The sequence below is a fragment of the Stylophora pistillata genome, chromosome 9 (genome assembly GCF_964205215.1).
Source record: "Stylophora pistillata chromosome 9, jaStyPist1.2, whole genome shotgun sequence".
Taxonomy (NCBI): Eukaryota; Metazoa; Cnidaria; class Anthozoa; order Scleractinia; family Pocilloporidae; genus Stylophora; species Stylophora pistillata.
Window position 1 is genome coordinate 18390589 of NC_142527.1, and position 22647 is coordinate 18413235.

Below are 22647 nucleotides of genomic sequence, written 5' to 3' on the forward strand. Positions count from 1 at the left end.
TGAGTATTGGTCCGGCCGGGGCAGCAGTATTGTTAGCTATTGAAATTTCCGCATAGTATAATAATCCTATATAAAACTTAACGTACTGTTATCGTTGGTTGGAACCGGTCGACATCTTCAGATTCCTCTGGGAGAGGTTCTTCAGAAACGTCCAATTGTGTTATAACACCCACTGGAACCAAGGTTTCGGCTTCAGACTGATCGCTGAAAGGAAAGTGAGGATTGACATCGATCCCAGTGTAGACAGCACTTCAGCTGTCTCCCTTACTTTGCCCTCTTGTTGAGTAAACTTAACTGATGTTCCTTGGATCATCATATGGCTTTAGTAGAAGTAATTGTAACAATGATTGTAAGAAAAAAATTCCAGAAAGGTAAGATCGCTTTGACCAGCTACAAGAAGTGAAAACAAAGAGCAAAGATTATCTCCGCTTACTTTAGTTTGATGTGAAATAATGAAAGAAATAAACTAACAGACGAAAAACAACAAGAAAAAGGACGATGCAGAATATTCATCAATTATGTAAAGGTAGAACAAGGGATTACTTCAGATTCTCCCTGTATCGTAGCTAAATTGAAAGTACCGTAGCACCCAATCGGCGTCTGTTTTCCAACCGATTTTTCCGACAACCTAAGGCTCAGGCAGCCCAAGCTCACTACTAGAAGAGCGGACGTGACTCTTACCGTGTTGCGAAACGTTTTATATTTATAAAGGTTTGTATGGGATGTTATCGCTTTGCCTTAAAAGAGAGAAAAAAATGTCTAGTTTTGAAATAAAATGGGCTTACCTTATTGCCTTGTTGTTTTCTTTGTTGATTCCTAGCGTCTCGGGTCATTTTAAAGCGTTTTCGGCGAGTTAGCGCTATGTTGAACACCAACATAGCGCTAACTCGCCGAAAACGCTTCTCAAGTTTCGAAGGAACGGCAACAGGTAGTGAATTCCCATTACACTCTACGTACTAGCTCGCTTTCAGGCGGTAGTTCGTATTTTCAAGCGCGAGATTCAGCGCGGCGAATTTTCGGTCGCCATATTGGACGGGTGAAAGATTTTGGACGAGTGACAAAACGAGCGGGAGGGGGAAAAGAATTATGTAACGGCGTTTGCTGTACATTATTCAAATTAAACAGGAATACTGAGGCCGAAATTGCAATTTAACGCACGTTCAATGTATGGTCCTGACAAAGTTACAGTTGGACGTTGATTTGGATAGCACTTCTAGTTATGATCAGATTGGAGAAAATTGTCTTATAGTAAGGCTTTCGAACTAAGGCTTAAATCATTTATTATTCATGAAGCAATTAATAAATTGGGTGGCCTCATTTGGGTTGCATGGATGCCCCTTGATACTCGATAAAGAACAGATCCAAACACGCGTGATTAGATATCCAAACACGTGTGTTTGGTAATCAATTTGCAAAAAAATGCAGTACTTGAACAAATGTTTACTTACTTCCAGAATGACAGTAATAATTTTTTGCAGTTACATTAACGTTTTCATTGCAATTCAAGAACATTCCAGAATTTAACTGATTTAACACGCTCCCCAACTCAAGTAAGGAATTTGAGCTAAAAAACTTCCTCTCTGCAACTTCTCGGAAAGACCTTCGTAGCCGCTTCTTCCATTACACTGTTAACAAATATGGACATGATACCTGGACACGAGGAAACTTCGAGAGGACCGCGACATCTTTTCATTTAAACAGATCAATCTACTACCAGATGGGTGATCTGGTCATGGCTCGTTATGCATTTTTGTGATCAATAAATCTGAGAAAAAATATTCTTCGTAAACATCTGGAAACAGCACTCACCTATCGCTGCCTTGGTGAAGCTCAGTGATACATGAGTGACTATGGCGAGGCACTAGACTCATTATTGCATTCTCTAAAGTTTAGATGTGACCTTCTGGGCGATCATCCCGCCACAGTCACTAGATTGAAGTTACTTGCTCGCACATACGAAGCCTTGGGATCAGAAGACTCGGCACACGATTCTTTACTAAGGGCGTGTGCAATGATAGAGGAACTGGGCGGAATGATATTCGACCCCTAGACCAATAATGAGGATACGTAAATATTTTTGCTTTAGTAGTGCAAATGGTTGCTTTCTCTGAATTATGTCCTCTACCATCAAAGTCATGCTACTTGTTTCTCAAGAAAAATTAAGCTAGAGCAGAACAAACTCTTATCTCGTAACTCATTTTATTATTATTATTATTATTATTATTATTATTACAATCCAACAATGTGTCGTAACATGTTTTACATATTGTCCGCAATTATTCTTCAGGATCAGCTTAAAGCTTATCTCTTTTTGCCTCTAACCTCAATTAAAATACATCAGATTTTCAGTGCAAGGATGTGCCTAATAATCGTTGATCAGTATTTATTATGTAAAAACCTTGCACTACATGTAGCTTGTAAAAAGTGCGGAAGAGCTTGTTCGTGCACACCGTTGGAAGATGGGTTGAGTATTGATAATTATTTCATGTATCTGTACTTTTAGTTTACTTCATTTTCTTCCATTGATTTATTGACCATTGACAGTACTTTTAATATTTCTTATTTTATTTACTCAGTTTTCTTCTATTCAATTTGATGGCACATTTCCAATGGCTGAAATTGGCTGAATTTTGTTGTTTATAGGATCACTCAATTTTCTTTTACTTCATTTGTCCTTAGGTACCTAAAGAAAGATGCGAAGGCCCGCTCCTCTCCAAAGCTCGCGACAACCTTTCTAGAGGAATGACGTACTCATCGTCGCCGTCGTCTTCTTTAGACTTTGAAGGCGATGTATACCCTTGAAAATTGCCGGCTGGTATGTTAGGAACTCTGGGTGCATCGGTGAGAGGCATATTCGTGTAATCCGGGGTCTTGATTTGATTGACGTATTCCTGTTCTGTCTCTTTACTTCTCCCTAGTGGTGTACTGGTGTGGGAACTAGAGCGTGACATTTGCATAGATTCTGCAGACTTTGGAAGAGATGTAAACGCTTTAGAATTGTCGGCTGACGTGTTAGGAATACAGGGTGCATCGATGAGAGGCATGTACATATTCGCATAGTCCGGGATCTTTATTTGATTGACGTATTCGTGTACTTTCTGTTTATCTCTATCTAGTGGCGTATAAGTGTGGGTAGAAGAACTTGACGCTTGTATATATTCTTGAGTCTGGGCACTGCCGCTTGGCACCTGTGGTAACAAAAATGAAAAAACATGTCTATGTTTAAGATTTGTTGACCGGCACGTGATCAGCAGTCCACCGACGATTTTTTCACTTTTTTAATAGATGAACCTTCCCAATTCCCACCTTGTATAATGTATTATTTACTTTGGGAAGTGCATACCCCTTCCCTACATAATACTATTTAACTTAGGTCGATGAGATTATTCGTAATTGAAATCATGCGCCTAGAATAATTATTCGAAAAGATAAACATAAGCTAACATACAATCGTCGTAGGTGGAAACCACTCGATGTCCTCGTATTCTCCCTCTTGTGGAGGTTCTTCCGTCTCCAGGCTGCGATGTTCATTACTTTGAGAAACTTCCAACTGAGTGGTTACACCCATAGGGTCTCGAGCCAAAGTTAAAATCTCTTGAGGCTTGTCGCTAAAAGAAAAATAAATATTAAAATCTCATTGAGTGTCCACCTGTACAGAAAAATGAAACTAACATTCCTTTAATCACCACGTAGCCTAAATTGAGGAAAATGTAGTTCTAATTAAAATAACAAAATCTCAGAAAAATCTGAAATCCAAGATCCCAACGAAGCAGAAGATAGTGTAAAATTACTAAAAAAAGCTTTAGTCATTCTAAAATACAAAAAACAAGTACGGAAATATAACAACTAATCGCCGGAGTAGAGGTGGCTAATGATGGATAGTCCCTGAGCCACGACCTCTACCCATCGATCATGAGGAGGAGGAGGTGAGGATGAAGATGAGGAGAAGTATGAGGACGAGGAGAAGGATAACAATGAGGTCGAGAATGAGGACGACGCATAAGAGGAGAAGAATTATGAGAAGAAGAAGGATGTGCTTGGCATAAAAAGCTAAGTATGTTGTCATTTTTTGAGTAGTTAAAAAGAGAATGATGATGATGATGAGGAGGATGGGGATGAAGACGAAGAGGAGTATGATGGTTAGAAGAAGAAGGAGGAGGAAGTCCAGGATAAGGAAGATGAAAAAGAGGAGGAGGATGATGAGAATGAGAAGGAGGAGGATGAGATCGAGGATGAGCAGGATGAAGAAGAGGAGGGGGATGATGAGAATGAGAAGAAGGAGGATGAGGTCGAGGATGAGGAATATAAAGAAGAAGAGGGGAATGATGAGAATTAGAAGGAGGAGGATGAGATCGAGGATGAGCAGGTTGAAGAAGAAGAGGGGGATCATGAGAATGAGAAGAAGGAGGATGAGGTCGAGGATGAGCAGGATGAAGAAGAGGAGGGGGATTATGAGAATGAGAAGAAGGAGGATGAGGTCGAGGATGAGGAGGATGAAGAAGAGGAGGAGGATTATGAGAATGAGAAGAAGGAGGATGAGGTCGAGGATGAGGAGGATGAAGAAGAGGAGGGGGATCATGAGAATGAGAAGAAGGAGGATGAGGTCGAGGATGAGGAGGATGAGGAAGAGGAGGGGGATCATGGGAATGAGAAGAAGGAGGATGAGGTCAAGGCTGAGCAGGATGAAGAAGAGGAGGGGGATTATGAGAATGAGAAGAAGGAGGATGAGGTCGAGGATGAGGAGTATGAAGAAGAGGAGGGGGATCATGAGAATGAGAAGGAGAAGGATGAGCTCGAGGATGAGCAGGATGAAGAAGAGGAGGAGGATTATGAGAATGAAAAGAATGAGGATGAGGTCGAGGATGAGGAGGATGAGGAAGAGGAGGGGGATCATGGGAATGAGAAGAAGGAGGATGAGGTCAAGGCTGAGCAGGATGAAGAAGAGGAGGGGGATTATGAGAATGAGAAGAAGGAGGATGAGGTCGAGGATGAGCAGGATGAAGAAGAGGAGGGGGATTATGAGAATGAGAAGAAGGAGGATGAGGTCGAGGATGAGGAGTATGAAGAAGAGGAGGGGGATCATGAGAATGAGAAGAAGGAGGATGAGGTCGAGGATGAGCAGGATGAAGAAGAGGAGGGGGATTATGAGAATGAGAAGAAGGAGGATGAGGTCGAGGATGAGGAGTATGAAGAAGAGGAGGGGGATCATGAGAATGAGAAGAAGGAGGATGAGGTCGAGGATGAGCAGGATGAAGAAGAGGAGGGGGATTATGAGAATGAGAAGAAGGAGGATGAGGTCGAGGATGAGGAGGATGAAGAAGAGGAGGGGGATCATGAGAATGAGAAGAAGGAGGATGAGGTCGAGGATGAGCAGGATGAAGAAGAGGAGGGGGATTATGAGAATGAGAAGAAGGAGGATGAGGTCGAGGATGAGGAGGATGAAGAAGAGGAGGGGGATCATGGGAATGAGAAGAAGGAGGATGAGGTCGAGGATGGGGAGTATGATGAGGAGTATGAGGAGAAGGAGAAGGATGAAGTCGAGGATGAGGAGGATGAAGAAGAGGAGGGGAAGGATGAGAATGAGAAGGAGGAGGATGAGGTCGAGGATGAGGAGAATGAAGAAGAGGAGGAGGATCATGAGAATGAGAAGGAGAAGGATGAGGTCGAGGATGAGGGGGATGATGAGGGTGAGAAAAAGGAGGATGAGGTCGAGAATGAAGGGGATGATGGGAATGAGAAGGAGGAGGATAAGGTCGAGGATGAGGAGGATGAAGAAGAAGAGGGGAATGAGGAGAATGAGAAGAAGGAGGATGAGGTCGAGGATGAGGAGGATGAAGAAGAGGAGAGGATGATGAGATGGAGAAGGATGAGCCTAGTATAAAAAGCTAAGTCTATTGTCATTTCTTACAGTAGATAAAAGAGTATGGTGATAATGATGAGGAGGAAGATGAGGATGATGAGCTTAGTTTCAAAAGCCAAGTTTGTTGGTATTTTTTACAATGTAATAAAAAAAAATTATTGTAATACCTTTCGTCAGCTCTGGTTCTGACATGCACATCTAGGAGGGAAATCAAAACAATAACATCATTAATGTACTTAGTGGTAATATTTCAAGAACATCAACAAAGTGAATAGTCACCGCGGATCGGTGAAAAAGAGAAGTTATGGCTGGAGAAGGCAAAAATTTACTGCTTTTTTAGGTTCTTTTGAGAAACTTTACTGCTTGAGAATTCTCTTTAATTGTGCAAATAACTCGACTGGGACGCCGCCATTTAATAAAATGGCCGCACACATAAAACCATATCGCGCGTTTCAAAAGCAGTTACTGCCCAAACTATCGTAAAACAAACAAAAAAATCATCACTCTGGCTGTTGCACAAAAAAGTTCATTATCAGAGTCTAGAGTCACTTTTTCATTGAGATGTAACATGAAAGGAGGCAAGACTTTGTAATACTAATAACTGTAATACTAATAACTGACTTTGTAATACTAATAACTAATAAGTGTAACGCAATAGGTAAGTGGTGAGGATGCTAAGCATAGATAAAAAATGACAAAATATAAAGCCCGGTGTGGTCGAGGTCAATTTTCTGAAGGTAAGACACCCTTATGGAACAACAAAATGCGACCTGGTCACACGGTTTCAAGAGCATTCTTCTCCTTTGAAACAAATCATTAAATCATGATCGCTGCGAACTGTAAAACCCAATTAACCTGTTTCGTGGTGTCGTCTTATTTTTACCAAGAAATGAAATCTTAGCAGTATCAGTATCAGTGAGTTGTCAACTTTTTCAAAGAAATGAAAATGAGAGACCACTATGTGCATGTTACCGTTTTCTCGTTGTCTCTTCCGTCGGAGTGTCCAAGCAATACCAAGGATTACTAAACTGATACATAGCACTGTCAGAGATGAGCTTAGTATCACCAAGTCAAGTCTCTTAAACGATGGATCTATGGTGCCAAAAAGAGAGGTTTTTTAAGACAGTTGGCTTCAGAAGCGACTGCTAACTCTTTGCGGCTTCCGAAAATTTTCTAAATGAAAACAAATCTTTTCTTATGGTAGAATCAGTTTAATTACTAATTATTTTTTCTTGTGTCGAGAAAAAGCTCACTCACTGACGGACATACTAACAGAGTGATTAGGTAAATGTATTTACTTTCGGCGGAACTAAACTGTAACTGGTAGTGACAAAGAATGTAAATATTTTCCTATTGGTATGTTAGCACGTGGGCCGCTATGGCGTTAATTGAGTCTTCTGTTGTATGGTGTATTTAAGGTTTGACATTTGTAATGTATTCATCTCAGCCCTCTAACTTTTCTTAAAAGTTTTATGTTAAATTTTATCTTGCATGTAACTAAGCTATTTTACCTCTAACCCCCAGAGGTCGTTGCACCTGCACTTGGATGGGGAATACGTTCCCATGTTTCATATTGGGTTTTTTGGGTTTTCGTATCAGGCGGCGGCACACTAAACGTTTTAGCCCGAGAGGTGATGACTAGTTGTTTACTACTCTGTGTAACTTTGTCGATCGGACGGCACTAAATACTCGGGCTCCTAGTTCGAGCTCCAAACCTACTCTTGTGTATGAGTCGTGAATTTAAATAGGAACTGTATCTATTTCTGGTGAGATGTCTAAAGGACACCTCTTAGATATTAGCGACAGATTAAATAACATATTCATTTCAATTGCATCACTAGTTTCCACTTCGAAATCAAGTTTTATTGTGATATTTTCTTTATTCCAAAAAAGATCTTACACACCTCAGATTTACAAGATAGTGATAACGTGTGTATTCTTAACCATTCAAATTAAGTCACCGTAGCTCTACTTTAAACTGTGATTTCTCCCACACATTTCAACCGACGCCATTCAAACTGCTACTGCCGCAAAGCTCTTTCTATATCAAGTGAACTGGTTCCCAAGGGCCATAGATATCAGAGACAGAAATGCAGGACTAAAATGTGGGGCTAACCTAAGTTTTTAACATTTGGACCGTAACTAACCGAGTGACTGACCGATAAGCTAACTGATTGAAAGTTTTACATCTGCTGGATTAAGTTGTTGATTGCTTGATTTTTTTGCCCCATTCTTTTCCAATAAAGCACTAAATACGACAAGATATTGAATAAACCAGTTGCTTTTCTAGCTCTGCTCAAGTCAGGTCCAGGCTTTAGGTTAGGTTTGAAGACAGTTGAATACTCACCATTTTTCTCAATTTCTGTTAGTGGGGTACTACTGATGCTGTTTGTTATGTCGTTCGAGGTAGTACTCATGGGTAAAGGCTGGGTAGTACTTGAAACACAGTAAACTTGTGGAGGTGACCTCTCTCCTTGTGGCTCTGGAAGATAAAAAAGGTAGGCATCAATTAACTAGACAAAATACATCTCAAGAAAGAATACATTTGATATTAGAGAAAGTCTACTGGAAACAATCATAGCACATATGCAGCACAGTATACTGGAACTTAAAAACACCTCCCTCATATAGTATGGAAACTATATTTAATTTGCTTTCTGACCAATACAGTGAGAAGTGACAATTTCGTCATTTTACATCTTATACATAACATTTATACATAAAAAAAGTAAACAAACAAACAAATTCATCAGGAAGAAATTTGTAAGATTTCACTTCTTGCTGTTTGTCACGTCATGCCCTATTACAGTAGAAACCATTTTTCTCCAACCGCAGACAATGAAAGGAACAAAAACAGAGGAAGTGGCTCTTCTTTAAAGATTCAGAAATAAACCTGGGCCTGGTGTTGGGCCGTTGAACTAGGAATGCTAATTTATGCGTGTGACAATAAGTTCTTTGAACTTGCCTGAATTGAACGTAACTTCGCTGATCAATATCCATTGTCCACTGTAGGTAAAGTTGAACATCAAAGACTTCCCGACCCGGCGACACAGATCAATTGTAATATTATGGTTTGTCGATGATAATGGGCTGGAAATTTCTTTCGGTTCGTAGTCTTGCAGGGTATCAAATTCATTACCATTCTTACTGAAACTTATTTCAACTTTAGAAAACAATTTGATGCGGGTCTGATCTTTCACGTTACAATGGAATGTCGCTGAATTGAAAATCCTTTCGCTTAAAAAGTGGAATTTTATATAAGGCTGAGGGGTTTCTATAATATTCCAGCCAATCCAACCCAATCCATTATTTACTGTAAAATCTTCATTGGCTAATCGTCCATCAGTAAGCATCCCCAACCCAGAGGATAGGGTGAAGCGTTTAGTTAGACCATCATAGCTTGAATCAGTGAAGTAGTATCTTCCGTCCAAAGAGTTGCCTTGAAGCAACTCATATGTGACAATTCCTAAGTAATGAATCGAAATGACATGTTAAGCTATTTTTTAATAATGTAGGTCGCTATTCATAAAATATGCTTCATTCATTTAATTTAACTTTTTTTTTTAACTGTTTTGTACCTACACTTTAGAACCATGTCTATATCAAGACAACAAGAGCTGACTTATAAATTCACATCAGTTGGATTTAAACTGATTAAGATAAGATAGGAATATTTTATTGTAAGTGGTTTGCTATTTCAAGTTTTTACTTTTTCAAAGCAAGGAATAGCAAACATCTGTTCATAAAATGACTGAAGTTAGTATCTCCTTATTGATCTATTCTAAAGGGCATGCAATTTTAACAAAATTCTCCAAAATTTGAGTCAAATGTTGCGATTTGATCAGCAGGGATTTGCTAAAGCAAAGGCATAGAAAAAACCAGGAAAGATTTATTACTCGACGTTTCGGGGTCATCGTGACTCCATTATCAAGAGACTAGTTTAAAAACATGCAAATAAGGAAAGGTACAAGAATAGCATAAATTAGACTGAACGGCTTAAACAAACACCTTGGCGCGGATGGAATCCGTTTGCACGTTCAGTGTTGGCTTACGCATGCGAATATACAACATTTCATTAACAAGGCAATCAAATTTGCCGTTACATTTCGTGATGACGTTGAATTGCTCGATCAAGCGTTCAGGCATTTCACTATTGTGCTGGAGGTGGTAGTGTTTGTAGATAGAAGATGATTTCCTTTTGTGCCCTTCTACGCGCTCGTGTAAGTGACCACGAGTGTAGCCCACATACCCTGCATCACACAGGTTACATTTAAATTCATAAACGATACATTGTTGGTTAACAATAGGGGGCTTAATTTCGTGTTGCTTAAGCTGTTGATCGAGCTTAGGGCTAACGAACACTGGTTGGACAGTCACGCTTAACTTCGAGCTTAGACTGTTCAGTTGTTGTTTAACATGATTAGCTGACGACTGGTCCTTGAAGGGTAACACTAATCTCACAGTCTCCGATGGTACGTCTGGTGATGGACAGGGTTCTGCAGATGAAATCCTTCTCTCAACGAACCGCTTGATTGTAGTTTCAACCAGTGGCTTTGGGTATTTCAAGTTATGAAAAACCCCTCTAAGGCGGTCACATTCCTCGGAGAAGAAAGACCAGTTAGAAGATAATCGATAAGCGCGATCCACCATGGTGTTAACTAGGCTGCGCTTGTACTTAATGTCAACATGACTCTGGAAATGCAGAAGGAGACCCGTGTTGGTTCTTTTGATGTAGACCTTGCTCTCAATCTTTGGCGCACGGTTAAGCAGTTCAGTTCCTAGAAAGGGAAGGGATCCTTCCCGTTCGACTTCCATGGTAAACTGGAGGGAGGGATGGGTAGAGTTAAGGGTGTCTAGAAACTGGCCAGCGGTCACCCTATCAGGCATTACGGTCAGGGTGTCATCGACGTACCTCCGGTAATAGCGCGGAAGTTGACCGTGTCGTTCGAGGTTTTCCTCAATCGAGCACATGAAGACGTTAGCCAGCAACGGTCCAAGGGGAGAACCCATAGCGACTCCATCTGTCTGCTCATATAAAGCACCGTCAAACTGGAAAAGCTGGTTTTTCGTAGCTGCTCGGAGGAGGTCGATTAGGTCCGCTTTAGAGATGTTCAAGCTGTGCGTCTCGTTGAACCAATCCTGGGCAAAGGCTTTTTCAGCTAAGATCTGTATTGTTTCCTCCAATGGTACATTTGTAAACAATGAGATGACGTCATAGGAAACTAAAATTTCGCCGTTCCTGATCTCGAAGCCTCGTACTTCATCAGCAAAGCGGAATGTGTCTGTCACTGTATATTGGTTGCACGACAGGGGTTTCAATTTGTCGTCAAGCCATTTCGCTAGCGAGTAATTGTAGGTGTTAGTAGCAGAGAGTATTGGCCGCACGGCCAACTGTTCTTTATGTGTCTTCGGCAAGCCATACAAGTGTGCGAGTCTGGACCCTTTCGGGCGGAGAGCGTCAGCAATGGATTTCGGTAGAATCTTTCGAACGAGAGTTTCCAACTCCCTTTCTTTCTGAAGGAGAGGGTGGTAATACTTAGGAGGTCGTCCTCTGGTTCTCGGTCTCTCCGAGTCGACGAATCGGAATTTGCTGGTATCGTTTATTGACGCTTCGGATAGTAGGCGAAGATATTCTGATTTATCCATAACAACAACACCAGACCCTTTATCCGGTTTTGTGACAACGATGTCATCGCGTTTTTTCAGATCTTCAATAGCTTGCAAGAGGGCTTTAGGAGGTTTTGGGCTACTCTTATTAATATACTCTAGCGCAACAGATCGTAAGGATGCGGCTGCTAGTTCGCGTAAATTCTCGTTTGGTAGATGCCGTTCAAGGTTCCAATATGCTTTCTCGAAGCTTGCCTTGATCTCAACTGGAGACACTCTTTGTGGGATCGCAAATTTCAGGCCACGACAGAGAACCAATTTTTGGAAGAACGATAGTTCGTAAAATGTTGCGATAGGCACAAAAGTTGCCAAATTAAACAGATACAGAGCTGTCACGGGCGGGTAGAAAACTCAAAAAAGTGTGGGCCAGCACAACCTCATAAAATAGGATATAAATACTCTTTAGGCTTGAAAATGTAAATTACCAGCGATGAACAAAATAACGTGTTAATCATGACTTTTCAACTTTAGAACTTTTTCGAAGCTAGAAATATATTGATTGAAAATCATAAGCTTACCACTTTTGATTGGACAGCCCAGAAGCTCAAACCTGAGACAAACCTGTTTGGAATTGGAAGGAGTAATGTCTGGATATATCTTTATAGCTTCAGCTACAACTGGAGGTTTTAACACTGAAGTTCTGGGCCCAAGTTTCGAGAGGCTGTTACCCTCAAATATCTAAGAAATTTACAAAGAAAACGCTTGACTTTTAATCGGTAGATTATAGAAAACTTAACGAATCGACAGTAATTTAGCGTGGCCTGTGTTCTTATTGACAACGATATTCATCATCACACTGGTCAAAATGTTATGGATTCACGAAGCGCAGCCGAGTGAGTTCGCGTCAAATTTTCAATATCGTTGTCGATAAGAGTACAGACCACGCTGAACCACTTTCATTTTTTTTTTATCGACGTCAAAATTTCTCAGTCATCCATGTTTGAGAGCTGATTAACGCATTGTTTGAGACGTTTACAGAATTGGCCAATAAGATTGCGAAACTGCTAATTGAGGTAAAATTGTATTTAAAATTAAATTTTCATTTGAAAAAGCTCAGTAGCCGTACAGTTATAAAAAGATTTCTGTTCTGCGCAATGTCAAAATGTCATACTGCAAATTCTTTTATATACATTTAAGGCAATTACCTGCATTTATATATTTTCAATGTTGACGCTTATACATAACCACTATGCGGCTATGGAAGGATGCAGGGAAACGAGGAGGGGGGAGGGCCATTATTGGAATGCTACTGAGCCTTACTGGGGGATTATGCAAATGTTGTTGTAACAAAATTAAAATCCTCCCTACCCCCTTGTTATAAATAATGACCAGTCACAGAAGGGTCAATCTCCATTCAATCTCTGAAGTTGTCTTCGGCGTTACAGTATTGTACTTGAAGAGAGTCACTATAGTGGTATCGTTACTGGACCCTTACTGTATAGTGAGTACGGCCGCTTGTGCAAACCAACACTTTCAAGTTCTTTGAAATAACTTACTCTTATTTGGGAAGTTTCTCCATTGTGGTACCAGCGATTTTTTTTTGTGTCCGGCTCTTTGTACCAGAACCGGAACCTTTCAACCCTTTCCAAACCTCCAGCGCGGGCCTGTGTACTAACCCCTTTAATTCGTAAGGGGCTTGCAAATGTGACTTGAATAGATTCAAGTATTTTGGAAGGATCTGTATAATTTTCATACTGCTTCTGATCAGGGCACCACCCACCATAGCCATCTTTGTGATTTAGTCTGGCATGGATGGCACTAGCACTGGCATTTATAGAAGACCCGGCTTGAATGTTACGATCCTTGATACGTCCATCTTCCATTCCCAAGGGTGAGAAACATTCTTAAAAGAAAAAGGTAAAATGATAGAAGTGAGCGTTTTCAAAATGCGCTAAAGCAGGACTGTGCTGCACGAGAGTCGCTTTTATATTTTCTATATGTTTTCTTATTTAAATTATAAATATATATATAAAATATGTTTGAAAGATTTCCCTGAGCTAAAAAAAAACAGTGCTCGACTTACGTAGCGATAATAATAATAATAAGCCCAGAAGGCCGAAATTGGACTGTCTGCAGTTAGATATAGCTCTTTGGCATTACAATACTTTGCTTTTATGTCCAAATTGAGAGTTCTACTTAGATGGGCCATATCATGCAATTGCGCTATGCTCCCTAGTTACTAGTTTGAGGACTCTGGCATGGCCAAGATGATACCACAAATGTGGAATACACATCTATAGATATAGTCGTCGTATTTTTCTACTCCGCATATATATACATATATATATATATATATATATATATGTTGGTTTACTCTAGTTTGAGCACTCTGGCATGGCTTAGACGATACCACAAAGGTTGGGTCGTTTGGGGTGACCGTCTCGGTTCTCCCCCATCCTAGTATTAGCACTGCACTGATGAGGCCCAGAAGGCCGAAACAGTACTGTCGGCAGTTAGTTATATATATATATATATATATATATATATATATGTATATATATATCTATATATATTTGTATATATATGCTGAGTAGAAAGCACTGCACTGATGAGGCCCAGAAGGCCGAAACAATACTAATTCAGACGAGCGATTTTGAGCTCCTCGATTAGCCAAAGTTTAACTTTGTCGATTCAAGGTTAGTCTGGCCTCTGGGCCTTTTTTCATTTGCTTTGTGTGTCATTTATGGATTCAGGCATGAATACCGAGGGATTGTTAGAAGATTTAGTTGCCGATGGAGCCATTGAAGACTCGTCGATCGTAAATGGAGAATCATATGCGTCGAGAGCTGCGCGTACCTCTGGAAATATTGGAAATGATGTGCCAAACAAGCGGGTTTCTGCTTTTATTGAAAACAACATGCCGCAGCGGCCGAGAACCGCTTTCTTTACACCGTCTAAATGAGCGAGTGCTCGTTCCGTTTTCGACGCTTTTTCGGCGCTGAACATTGAATTTACAGACATACAATGCCTCCAACGAAATCTTAATGGGGAAGTCGTCGTGACTTTCAAGTCTGAGACCGCCAAAGAAAGGTTTTTAAGCTTCAATTCTCTAAAACTTGGTTCAGAAAACTACGCCCTACAAGATGTTGACAAACCGTTAACATTTCTCACCATCTACGACGCGCCTTTTGAACAATCAGATTTGGCGATCATTAAACGCCTAGCACCTTACTGTGAGGTGTTACACTACCGGAGAGGAAGTATTCCTATGCTTCCGCTATTTACAATGGCTTTCGATACTACCGTGTTCGGGTTTTAAACTTATTCCGAGTTTCCTGAGATTTTGGAAAGTTTCAGATCTTCCTGCGACATAATGGCCAAGTTCCCACTTGCCGCAAATGTAATTGTTTTGGACACTTTGCTAACGGCTGCCCCAACAAGATTTGCTTCAATTGCGAGGGCATTGGCCACGAGGCGTCAGAGTGTCAACGCCCCGTTCTATGCTGTATTTGTAAAGAGGAAGGCCACTTGGGGATCAATTGTGATTACTCTTGGGTCTTTCCACTCACTCACTGCGCCGAAACCGATGAAACGGATGAAGTAAACATTGATGTATCAGACGACCATGGTTCTATTGACGAAAATGCTTCACTTGCCTCTGTTCTTCTTCCACCCAAACGATCTTCTGAAAATTTTCCTCTGCCAAATCCGCCCGTCAACGAAGAACTTGCTGAGAATTTGCCTCCCGTCTTCCCCCCACCCCCCCCCCCCCGCCTGACGACTTCAATGAAACTGATTAATCTTCTCAACCGGGAACAACCTTCTCAACCTGAACATTTCAACGAGACTCAGCCACCCTCTCAACCTGGACAGTCTGAGCAACATTCTAAACCACAACAACCTTCGCAACACTCTCAACCTGAACAGCAACACTCTCAACCCGAACTGCCGTCGCACAATCTCTCCGAACATTCTTCTCAACTGTCATCCGTCTCTTCTGATTCCCCGATTCTGGATCCTCATGGTTTCATTGCTCTCAAATCCATCAAGCCGTCATCCCGTCGCACACCTGCTCGCTTGCCTGATCTGTCCCTTGCCTGCATTCGTAAACCTACTACACCCACGCTCACCACCGGAAGGCCACGCTCATCGATACCTGTTCCTACCACAGCTTCATTTACCCTTGAAACCGAAAATGACATGGAAATCACCCACGATCTCAAAAGAAAATCATCCGATGTATCTCCAAGTAGAAAGGAAACTACCCCCACGGAAAAGAAAAAAGGAAAAAATGGACACTCTAAAAAGTCCAAGTAAGTTTTTACTTTTCCAGGTGTCTTTTTTCCAAGTTATTTCAAACTCTTAACTATTAATGCAAGGGGGCTTGCAAACCTCCCTACGTACAATTTCTTGTTTGATTTGATCGAGAAGTCCAACTGTGATGTCTGTTTTGTACAAGAAACGTTAATTCATTCTGAATCTACCATCAAATCTCTATCCCGTAGATGGCTGGCCGTAGTTTTTGGTCCCCTACCTCTGGGAAACAGGGTAGTGTCGTCACCTTGATTTCTTCGAAATGCTCAAACGAAATCGTATCTTGGAAGAAGGACTCACAAGGTCGTATTGTCAGTGTTTTGATCAGGTGCAACGACTTTGATATTAATCTAGTCAACAGGGCATTAATTGACATTAATCTAGTCAATATCTACGCTCCTACCAATCCTACCGAACGGAAAAGTTTTTTTGTTTCGATTCATGAATTTTTTATTCCTTCCTCTGCGACTATCATCGGAGGAGATTTTAATTGTTACGACAACGCTCTCGATAAGTTTGGTGGGAATATCTCTATACACAAAGACTACGAATCTTTAAAGAGTGATTTCGCGCTTTCAGATGTTTGGCGAAATTTGCATCCAAGATCAAGAGAATTTACGTGGTTTAATTCCACACGGTCATTTGGGAGTAGACTTGACAAGTTTTTAATTTCAAAAGATTTATTATCACCCAACGTTAAGTGTGACATTCGCCCTTGTTCGATATCCGACCACGATTTTGTTTTTCTTACTTTTGATATTCCCACCGCTGTAAAACGCGGTCCAGGCGTTTGGTGTTTTAACAACTCTCTTTTGAACGATAAGGATTTTTGCGCTACTATAGAGAAACTAATCGATGATCATGTACGTTTTTTATCTTGTTTTCCGTGTCTCCAAGATTGGTGGGATTTTTTAAAAATAACTATTAAAGAAGAAACGATCTCCTTTTCCCGTAAAAAGCGAAGAGAATTGCAAAGAGACCAGGTGATTTTTACGAACAACTTGATCCGTCTTCGTCAACGTTTAGTTGACGGAGACAATTCCGTTATCCCTTTAATTTCTGACACCGAATGTCGTTTGAAAGCCCTTCGAACTAAGCAAGTCGAAGGAATCATTATTCGTAGTAGAGCAGAATGGCTAGAGGAAGGCGAAAGGCCCAGTCGGTACTTTTTTAATTTACAAAGAATTAAAGCTCACTGATCCCACATCTCTTCGGTTTATGATTCTACCGGTATCGAAGTCTCTTCCCAAGAAGAGATTGAAAAAGCTCATATCGATTTCTACACTCAACTCTTTTCCGAAGAACCGATAGATGCTGCTCTTCAAGAAGATCTTTTATCTTCTCTAACACGGAAATTAACCTTTGACCAGGCGTCATCTTGCGAAGGCGAGATCACGCTTGACGAACTTACTCTCGCTATGAAAAATACGAATAGGAATAAATCGCCTGGCCCTGATAGCCTTTCGGTTGAATTCTACGCTAGATTTTGGGACCTTTTAGCCCCACGTTTATGTCGAGTCTTAAATGCACGCTACCAAACCGGAGAGATGTGTGATTCCATGAAGATGAGCAACACTCGCGTTATTTTTAAGAAAGGAGATCGTAAGAATCTGAAAAATTGGCGTCCGATTTCCCTCTTAAACGTTGATTATAAGTTATGCTCAAAAGTTCTCTCTCTTCGACTCTCTAAAGTTCTGGAATATATCGTTGACCCTGATCAAACTTGTTCTCTGCCCGGACGCAAAATTATTTCAAACTTACATTTACTTAGGGATATCTTAGATTACATCGACCGCACGAATGAAATCGGCATTTTGCTCAGTTTAGATCAAGAGAAAGCCTTCGATCGCGTTAATCGCACCTTTCTGCAAAGCCTCTTACCCCGTTTTGGTTTTGGCCCGTCTTTTTATTTTTGGATCAACACTTTATATAATGGGGCCAATATGCGTGTTATTGTTAACGAATGGCTAACCGATGCGATTCCTTTATCTCGTGGGGTAAGACAGGGGGATTCCCTGTCTCCCCTGCTCTATGTTTTGTGCGTTGAAACTCTCGCATGCAAAATCCGAAATAATCCTGAAATCGAAGGCTTTCTCCTTCCGGATATACATGGTCTCTGCTATAAAGTTGGAAATTATGCTGACGATACGACCTGTATAGTGAAATCTTATCGCTCTCTGAAAGTTCTATTCAACATGATTAATATTTATGAGCGTGGCTCTGGGGCTCGCCTTAATGTCACGAAAACAGAGGCCATGTGGTTGGGGGCGTGGCGTACGCGCGACGACCAACCACTTGGCCTCAAATGGGTGACAAAAATTAAAATTCTAGGTGTTGTTTTCGGCCGCGATACTGAATTAGATAACTGGCAGCCAAAACTAGAGAAATTAGAAAATCATCTCAACTTATGGAAATCCCGCTCTCTTTCTCTTGTCGGGCGATCACTCATCGTTAACATTCTCCGAATTAGCAAGCTCCTATATCTCTCTACAGTTTTTGTGTCCCAAAATGGGTAATTTCTAAGGTGAACGCTTTAATCTGGCCATTTGTCTGGGGTTGTCGAGTTGAAACGGTTAGCCGAGCGTCCTGCCACCAATCTCTTAGCAATGGCGGTCTCGGCATTTTGAATTTCCTGATCAAAGGTAAATCTCTTAAATTAGCCTCAGTAACTTCCAATCTAGATGATCGCGAATCAAAATCCTTTTATTTGGCCAGATATTTTCTAGGCTCTAGGCTTGCCTCCTGTCGCTGGGAGTGGAGCCCTCTTCGAGATAATTTTACCCCGAGTACACAGATCTTGACGCCCTATTATGAGAATGTTCTCTCGGCTCTCACCACTCTACGTGGGATTCTCTCCCGCACGGAGTGGTGCGATTTTGAATTTTCTTCCAAGAAATGTTATCGAACTCTCTTGAAGGAAAACTCCACATCTCCAATTCTTCATCGCTTTTGGACTCCCTTCCTTCTGATTGACTTTAATCTTGACAAATTTTGGAATTTAGTGCGAGATGACTTTTCTGAAAATTATAAGAACGACATACTCTAGAAAATTGTACTTCGCGCTATTAAGGTCCGCGATTCTCTAAAGAATTGGGGATATATCGACTCAGATAAGTGCGCCTTTTGTTCCCGTAAAGAAACTATAGATCACTGTTTTCTCAATTGCCCCCGTGTGAAATCTGTATGGACCCACTTTTCTCCTATTATCTCCTCTATCCTTGGAACTAGCTTTCTCCCATCCTGTACCTATGTTTTCTTTTTTCGTTGGACCCCCGGTAGTCCAAAACAGAATCGTATTGCCCGCTTTCTAATTAAGACAATTTTGTACAGCATCTGGAAATTTCGAAATAAATCTACCTTCCACAATGGGAATGACCCCCCTGAGGGTATAATTTGCTATGCCCTCAGCGAGACCAAAAACAGAATTGTGTGCGACTACTTCCGACTCTCGTTATCTAACTTTAGAAACGCTTGGGAGTCCCCATCAATCTGTACAATCGATAGGGACTCCTATAGAATACTTTTGTAAATAGATTACCTTAAGCTTTAGTTAACATTTGATTAAATCAACTTGGAATTATTTACAACTTAGAATTACCATTAAACAATCCTAGAGTTACATTAGTATTAGTCTACTTTAGCCCTAGCCATACCAATATTATAGATTAAGCTTATATTAATATTAGTTTACCTTAAGCTTTAGTTAACATTTGATTAAATGAACTTGGAATTATTTACAACTTAGAATTAGCATTAAACAATCCTAGAGTTACATTAATATTAGTCTATGTTAGCCCTAGCCATACCAATATTATAGATTAAGCTTATATTAATATCAGACCTAACTATTTTGGAATTATTTATAACCTTACATTAATATTAGTAATATTTAATACTCGTATATATTTAAGAACTCTTGAACTTTGGAACTTTGGACTGTTTATTAATAATTAGTTGGGGCCAAGCCCACGTGCGTTAGCAGTTTTATTTTGTAACTTAGGTTGTTTGTTATGAATAAACCCTTTTCAAAACTTAAAAAAATATATGCTGAGTAGAATATATATAGATATATATATATATATATACATATATATACATATATACATTTAAATATAAATATATATAATTAATATATGATATATATGTTGTTGTATATTTGAGTTAGGTTCCGCAACTCTGTTCAAGAACCAAAGAAAGCAGAAAATAAAAGGTTAAAGACATGAAAGGGTTTTTCTTACACAGGGATAGGCTTGTAAGGCCTGGGTTTCCACCCCAACATCAGAGCCATTCCCTCCCCTTCCCCCACCCCTCATTCCCCTCATCTCCTTTTTCTCGAAAGTACGAATAGTGGAGGGGTACTCAGATTTTTTTCTTCAACTTGATATGTTGTTTTTGACAGGTCAATAGTCTTTTTTTCCTTTACTGATGGAGGCTTAAAATTATCCATCTCTTTTTGTCTATCTCACAAAGTTCAAGAAAGATCACGGCTTAAAACATGCTTACTTAAAAACTGTCATCAGTCATCGTATAGCAATGAATGCGTTGAGATTTTTTGGTTTGCTTGTTTTTTCATTGGTTTGTTAGACCTTTCTTTTTTTATCTATATTCCTTTTCGCAATTGGTCTACAACTGGTGATTTTACAACTCAGTCAACTTGAACAGTGTCAATACTCACGGTGCAATCTTTGTTAAAGGTACTGTACAATATGACACATCATCGGTTACTTTTTATCTTAAGATTGCGTGAATGTAATATCTCTTGAAGTCCATTTGACGTACAAAATCGAAGCCCAAATTGTTACCGATAAAGTCTTTCAGTCAATTAAGGAGGAAATATCACCCTTAATCAATATCTTTACATTGAAAAATATAATTATTTTTTAATCGTAAACACACTGATTTAGATTTTGTAAAAAATATTGTATCGCCATAAAAAAAAGCAACTAGCAAATCAAAAATAAATAAATAGATTAAGCGTGTGATCATATGCTTAGTTTTTTTTAATTAGCATCGAATACACCCTTATACATATATATATATGTCGGTACCAATTAAAATGTGTTAATTAAGAAAAAACCAAATCCATATTCAGACGCTTAAAAAGTTTCATTACCTTTTGACTATTACTGGTATGTAATACAGATTACTTATCGTGTGATTATAATCCAGCAGACCCAAGGACAAATGATCGGGCGAAAGGAAAGCAGAACGGCGGTTTCTGGTCGATTCGAAAGTTTAATTGATGTGAAATCGAGTCGAACCGAAACATTCGTTTTCCTCTTCTCGATTACATTATTCTCCAGTGGGTCTGCGGGTATGGTTACCTTGAGAAATGACTTGTCCTAAACTCAACACAATGAAACTTCCAATTACGAGATGAACTCGAGACATCCTTAAACTGATCAATCCAAAGCGCTCTGAAAGAATTCTAAACCAGGTGATTAACTAAAAGATTCAGCTTCCGCTTTGCCCAACCCATCTACGCAACTAAAGATTTCCGGCCACAATTTCTTGATTCAGTTCCATATGGATTATGCAGAGAATCAATATTTCCTCGAGAAAAAATTTCCTGAATCTCCTCCAGATTCCATCCCGCTGGATTGTTACTAGGATTTCTTCTCAATTCAATCCCACTTATTTTGCATTCTGCTAGAAGTATTTAATGTTATATAAATTCACGTTATTCGTAATCCTTTCGCTGGCAAACATGTCAATTAATGGTTCTGAACCTCTTAAAACTAGAGATCTTAAGGGACCCATAGAGCGTGCTGGTGTGATATCGTTAAAGGACCCATAGAGCGTGCTGGTGTGATATCGTTAAAGGACCCCATAGAGCGTGCTGGTGTGATATCGTTAAGAAAGCAATGGATTGTCAAGTCACGTTTCATCGTTCAATGCCTGTTTGCCCGTATACCTTTCGTAATTTAAACTTGTATATAAACATTTTCCCCAAATTTAAGCATTCTTATTACTAGCTGATTTAAGCAGAGGCTAAGAAACAAGAATGGTCAAAGGATTATATTGAATCGCGGTTAAAATACCTCGAGGGCCCTCAACAGTGCGTTTGTAGGTCGTTGGTACAGAAAATTTAGTTGACTGTACTCTATTTGATTCGACTAAAATTAGACCTTTGTCGTAGATAGTGAGGTGCAAATCCCTTGATGACGTCATGGAGACACGGCCAATGTCGCGAGATTCAGAACAAAAAAGTGAACCTTTCTTTAAGAGCTTTCAGTTTTAGGACAAAATCACTTGTTAGAAAATCAAAGCTTGTGATTTACGCTGAAAGCATCTTTCTTGTTCTCTCATAAAATCTTGAAATTCACGAACCTCCAATTTTTCCTTCTCTTGATAGTCCGTCCTTGGATGATTGCGGTAAATATTTAGTTACTTCGTTAAAAATGGTGATGTTTGGGAATGAAGTGAGGCAGATCTTTGAGTTTTGAAGCTGGATCAACCGCATAACTTAAGACTTCGACGACCGTTTTTTATCCAATATTTGGGCATTCAGAAGAATGCTTGTAAAGCGTGCATGTATGCACCTTTAGAGAAAGATGGTTAGGTGGTACTAGATCTATTTTCTGTTGAAGGCATCGATCGAGCAACAAAACGACAACATATACGTCTTTTTACAATATAAGTTTAGTAAAGTATTTAGCATGTGGGTTAAGTTTTTATTCATTTAATTATGTTTAGCATCTAGTTAAGATTTGAATTCAAAGTTCAAAGTTGTTCAGCTCTTACGATGAGTTTCCTGATTGTGCTGGACCGTATCGATCAACTTCCTTCAGTGGACGTGTGTAGTTTGTCCACTTTCCTTTGCCTTGGACCCACTCTTAAGTTCTTGTTTTGGCTTTGGCAGTCAA

The 22647-nt window shown here is 40.0% G+C and overlaps 2 protein-coding genes across 3 annotated transcripts; both read right to left on the reverse strand.

Moving 5' to 3' along the window:
* Positions 1-1682: 1682 nt before the first annotated feature.
* LOC148723620 (discoidin domain-containing receptor 2-like) lies at positions 1683-21239 on the reverse strand. Of its 2 annotated transcripts, XM_088733747.1 has the most exons (9): positions 21106-21239; positions 13024-13370; positions 12046-12205; positions 8826-9326; positions 8208-8342; positions 6833-6952; positions 6028-6058; positions 3449-3608; positions 1717-3188 (listed from the first exon to the last, which is right to left on the reverse strand). In XM_088733747.1, the coding sequence occupies exons 1-9, from the start codon at positions 21170-21172 to the stop codon at positions 2676-2678; spliced, it is 2034 nt and encodes a 677-aa protein (XP_088589873.1). In that variant the 5' UTR covers positions 21173-21239; the 3' UTR covers positions 1717-2675. The 2 variants fall into 2 exon arrangements, with proteins under 2 accessions (XP_088589874.1, XP_088589873.1); XM_088733748.1 differs by lacking the exon at positions 6833-6952 and having other exon boundaries at positions 1683-3188.
* LOC148723621 (uncharacterized) lies at positions 9702-11804 on the reverse strand. Its single transcript, XM_088733750.1, has one exon. The coding sequence runs from the start codon at positions 11504-11506 to the stop codon at positions 9857-9859; it is 1650 nt and encodes a 549-aa protein (XP_088589876.1). The 5' UTR covers positions 11507-11804; the 3' UTR covers positions 9702-9856.
* Positions 21240-22647: the final 1408 nt, after the last annotated feature.

Coding starts and splice junctions, on each gene's coding strand:
- LOC148723621 (XM_088733750.1), bottom strand. CDS start 11,506: ATGGATAAATCAGAATATCTTCGCCTACTATCCGAAGCGTCAATAAAC.
- LOC148723620 (XM_088733747.1), bottom strand. CDS start 21,172: ATGTCTCGAGTTCATCTCGTAATTGGAAGTTTCATTGTGTTGAGTTTA. Junction 12,206..13,023: donor GAGAAACTTCCCAAATAAGA/GTAAGTTATTTC, acceptor TAAATTTCTTAG/ATATTTGAGGGTAACAGCCT. Junction 9,327..12,045: donor GGGCTGTCCAATCAAAAGTG/GTAAGCTTATGA, acceptor TTCATTACTTAG/GAATTGTCACATATGAGTTG.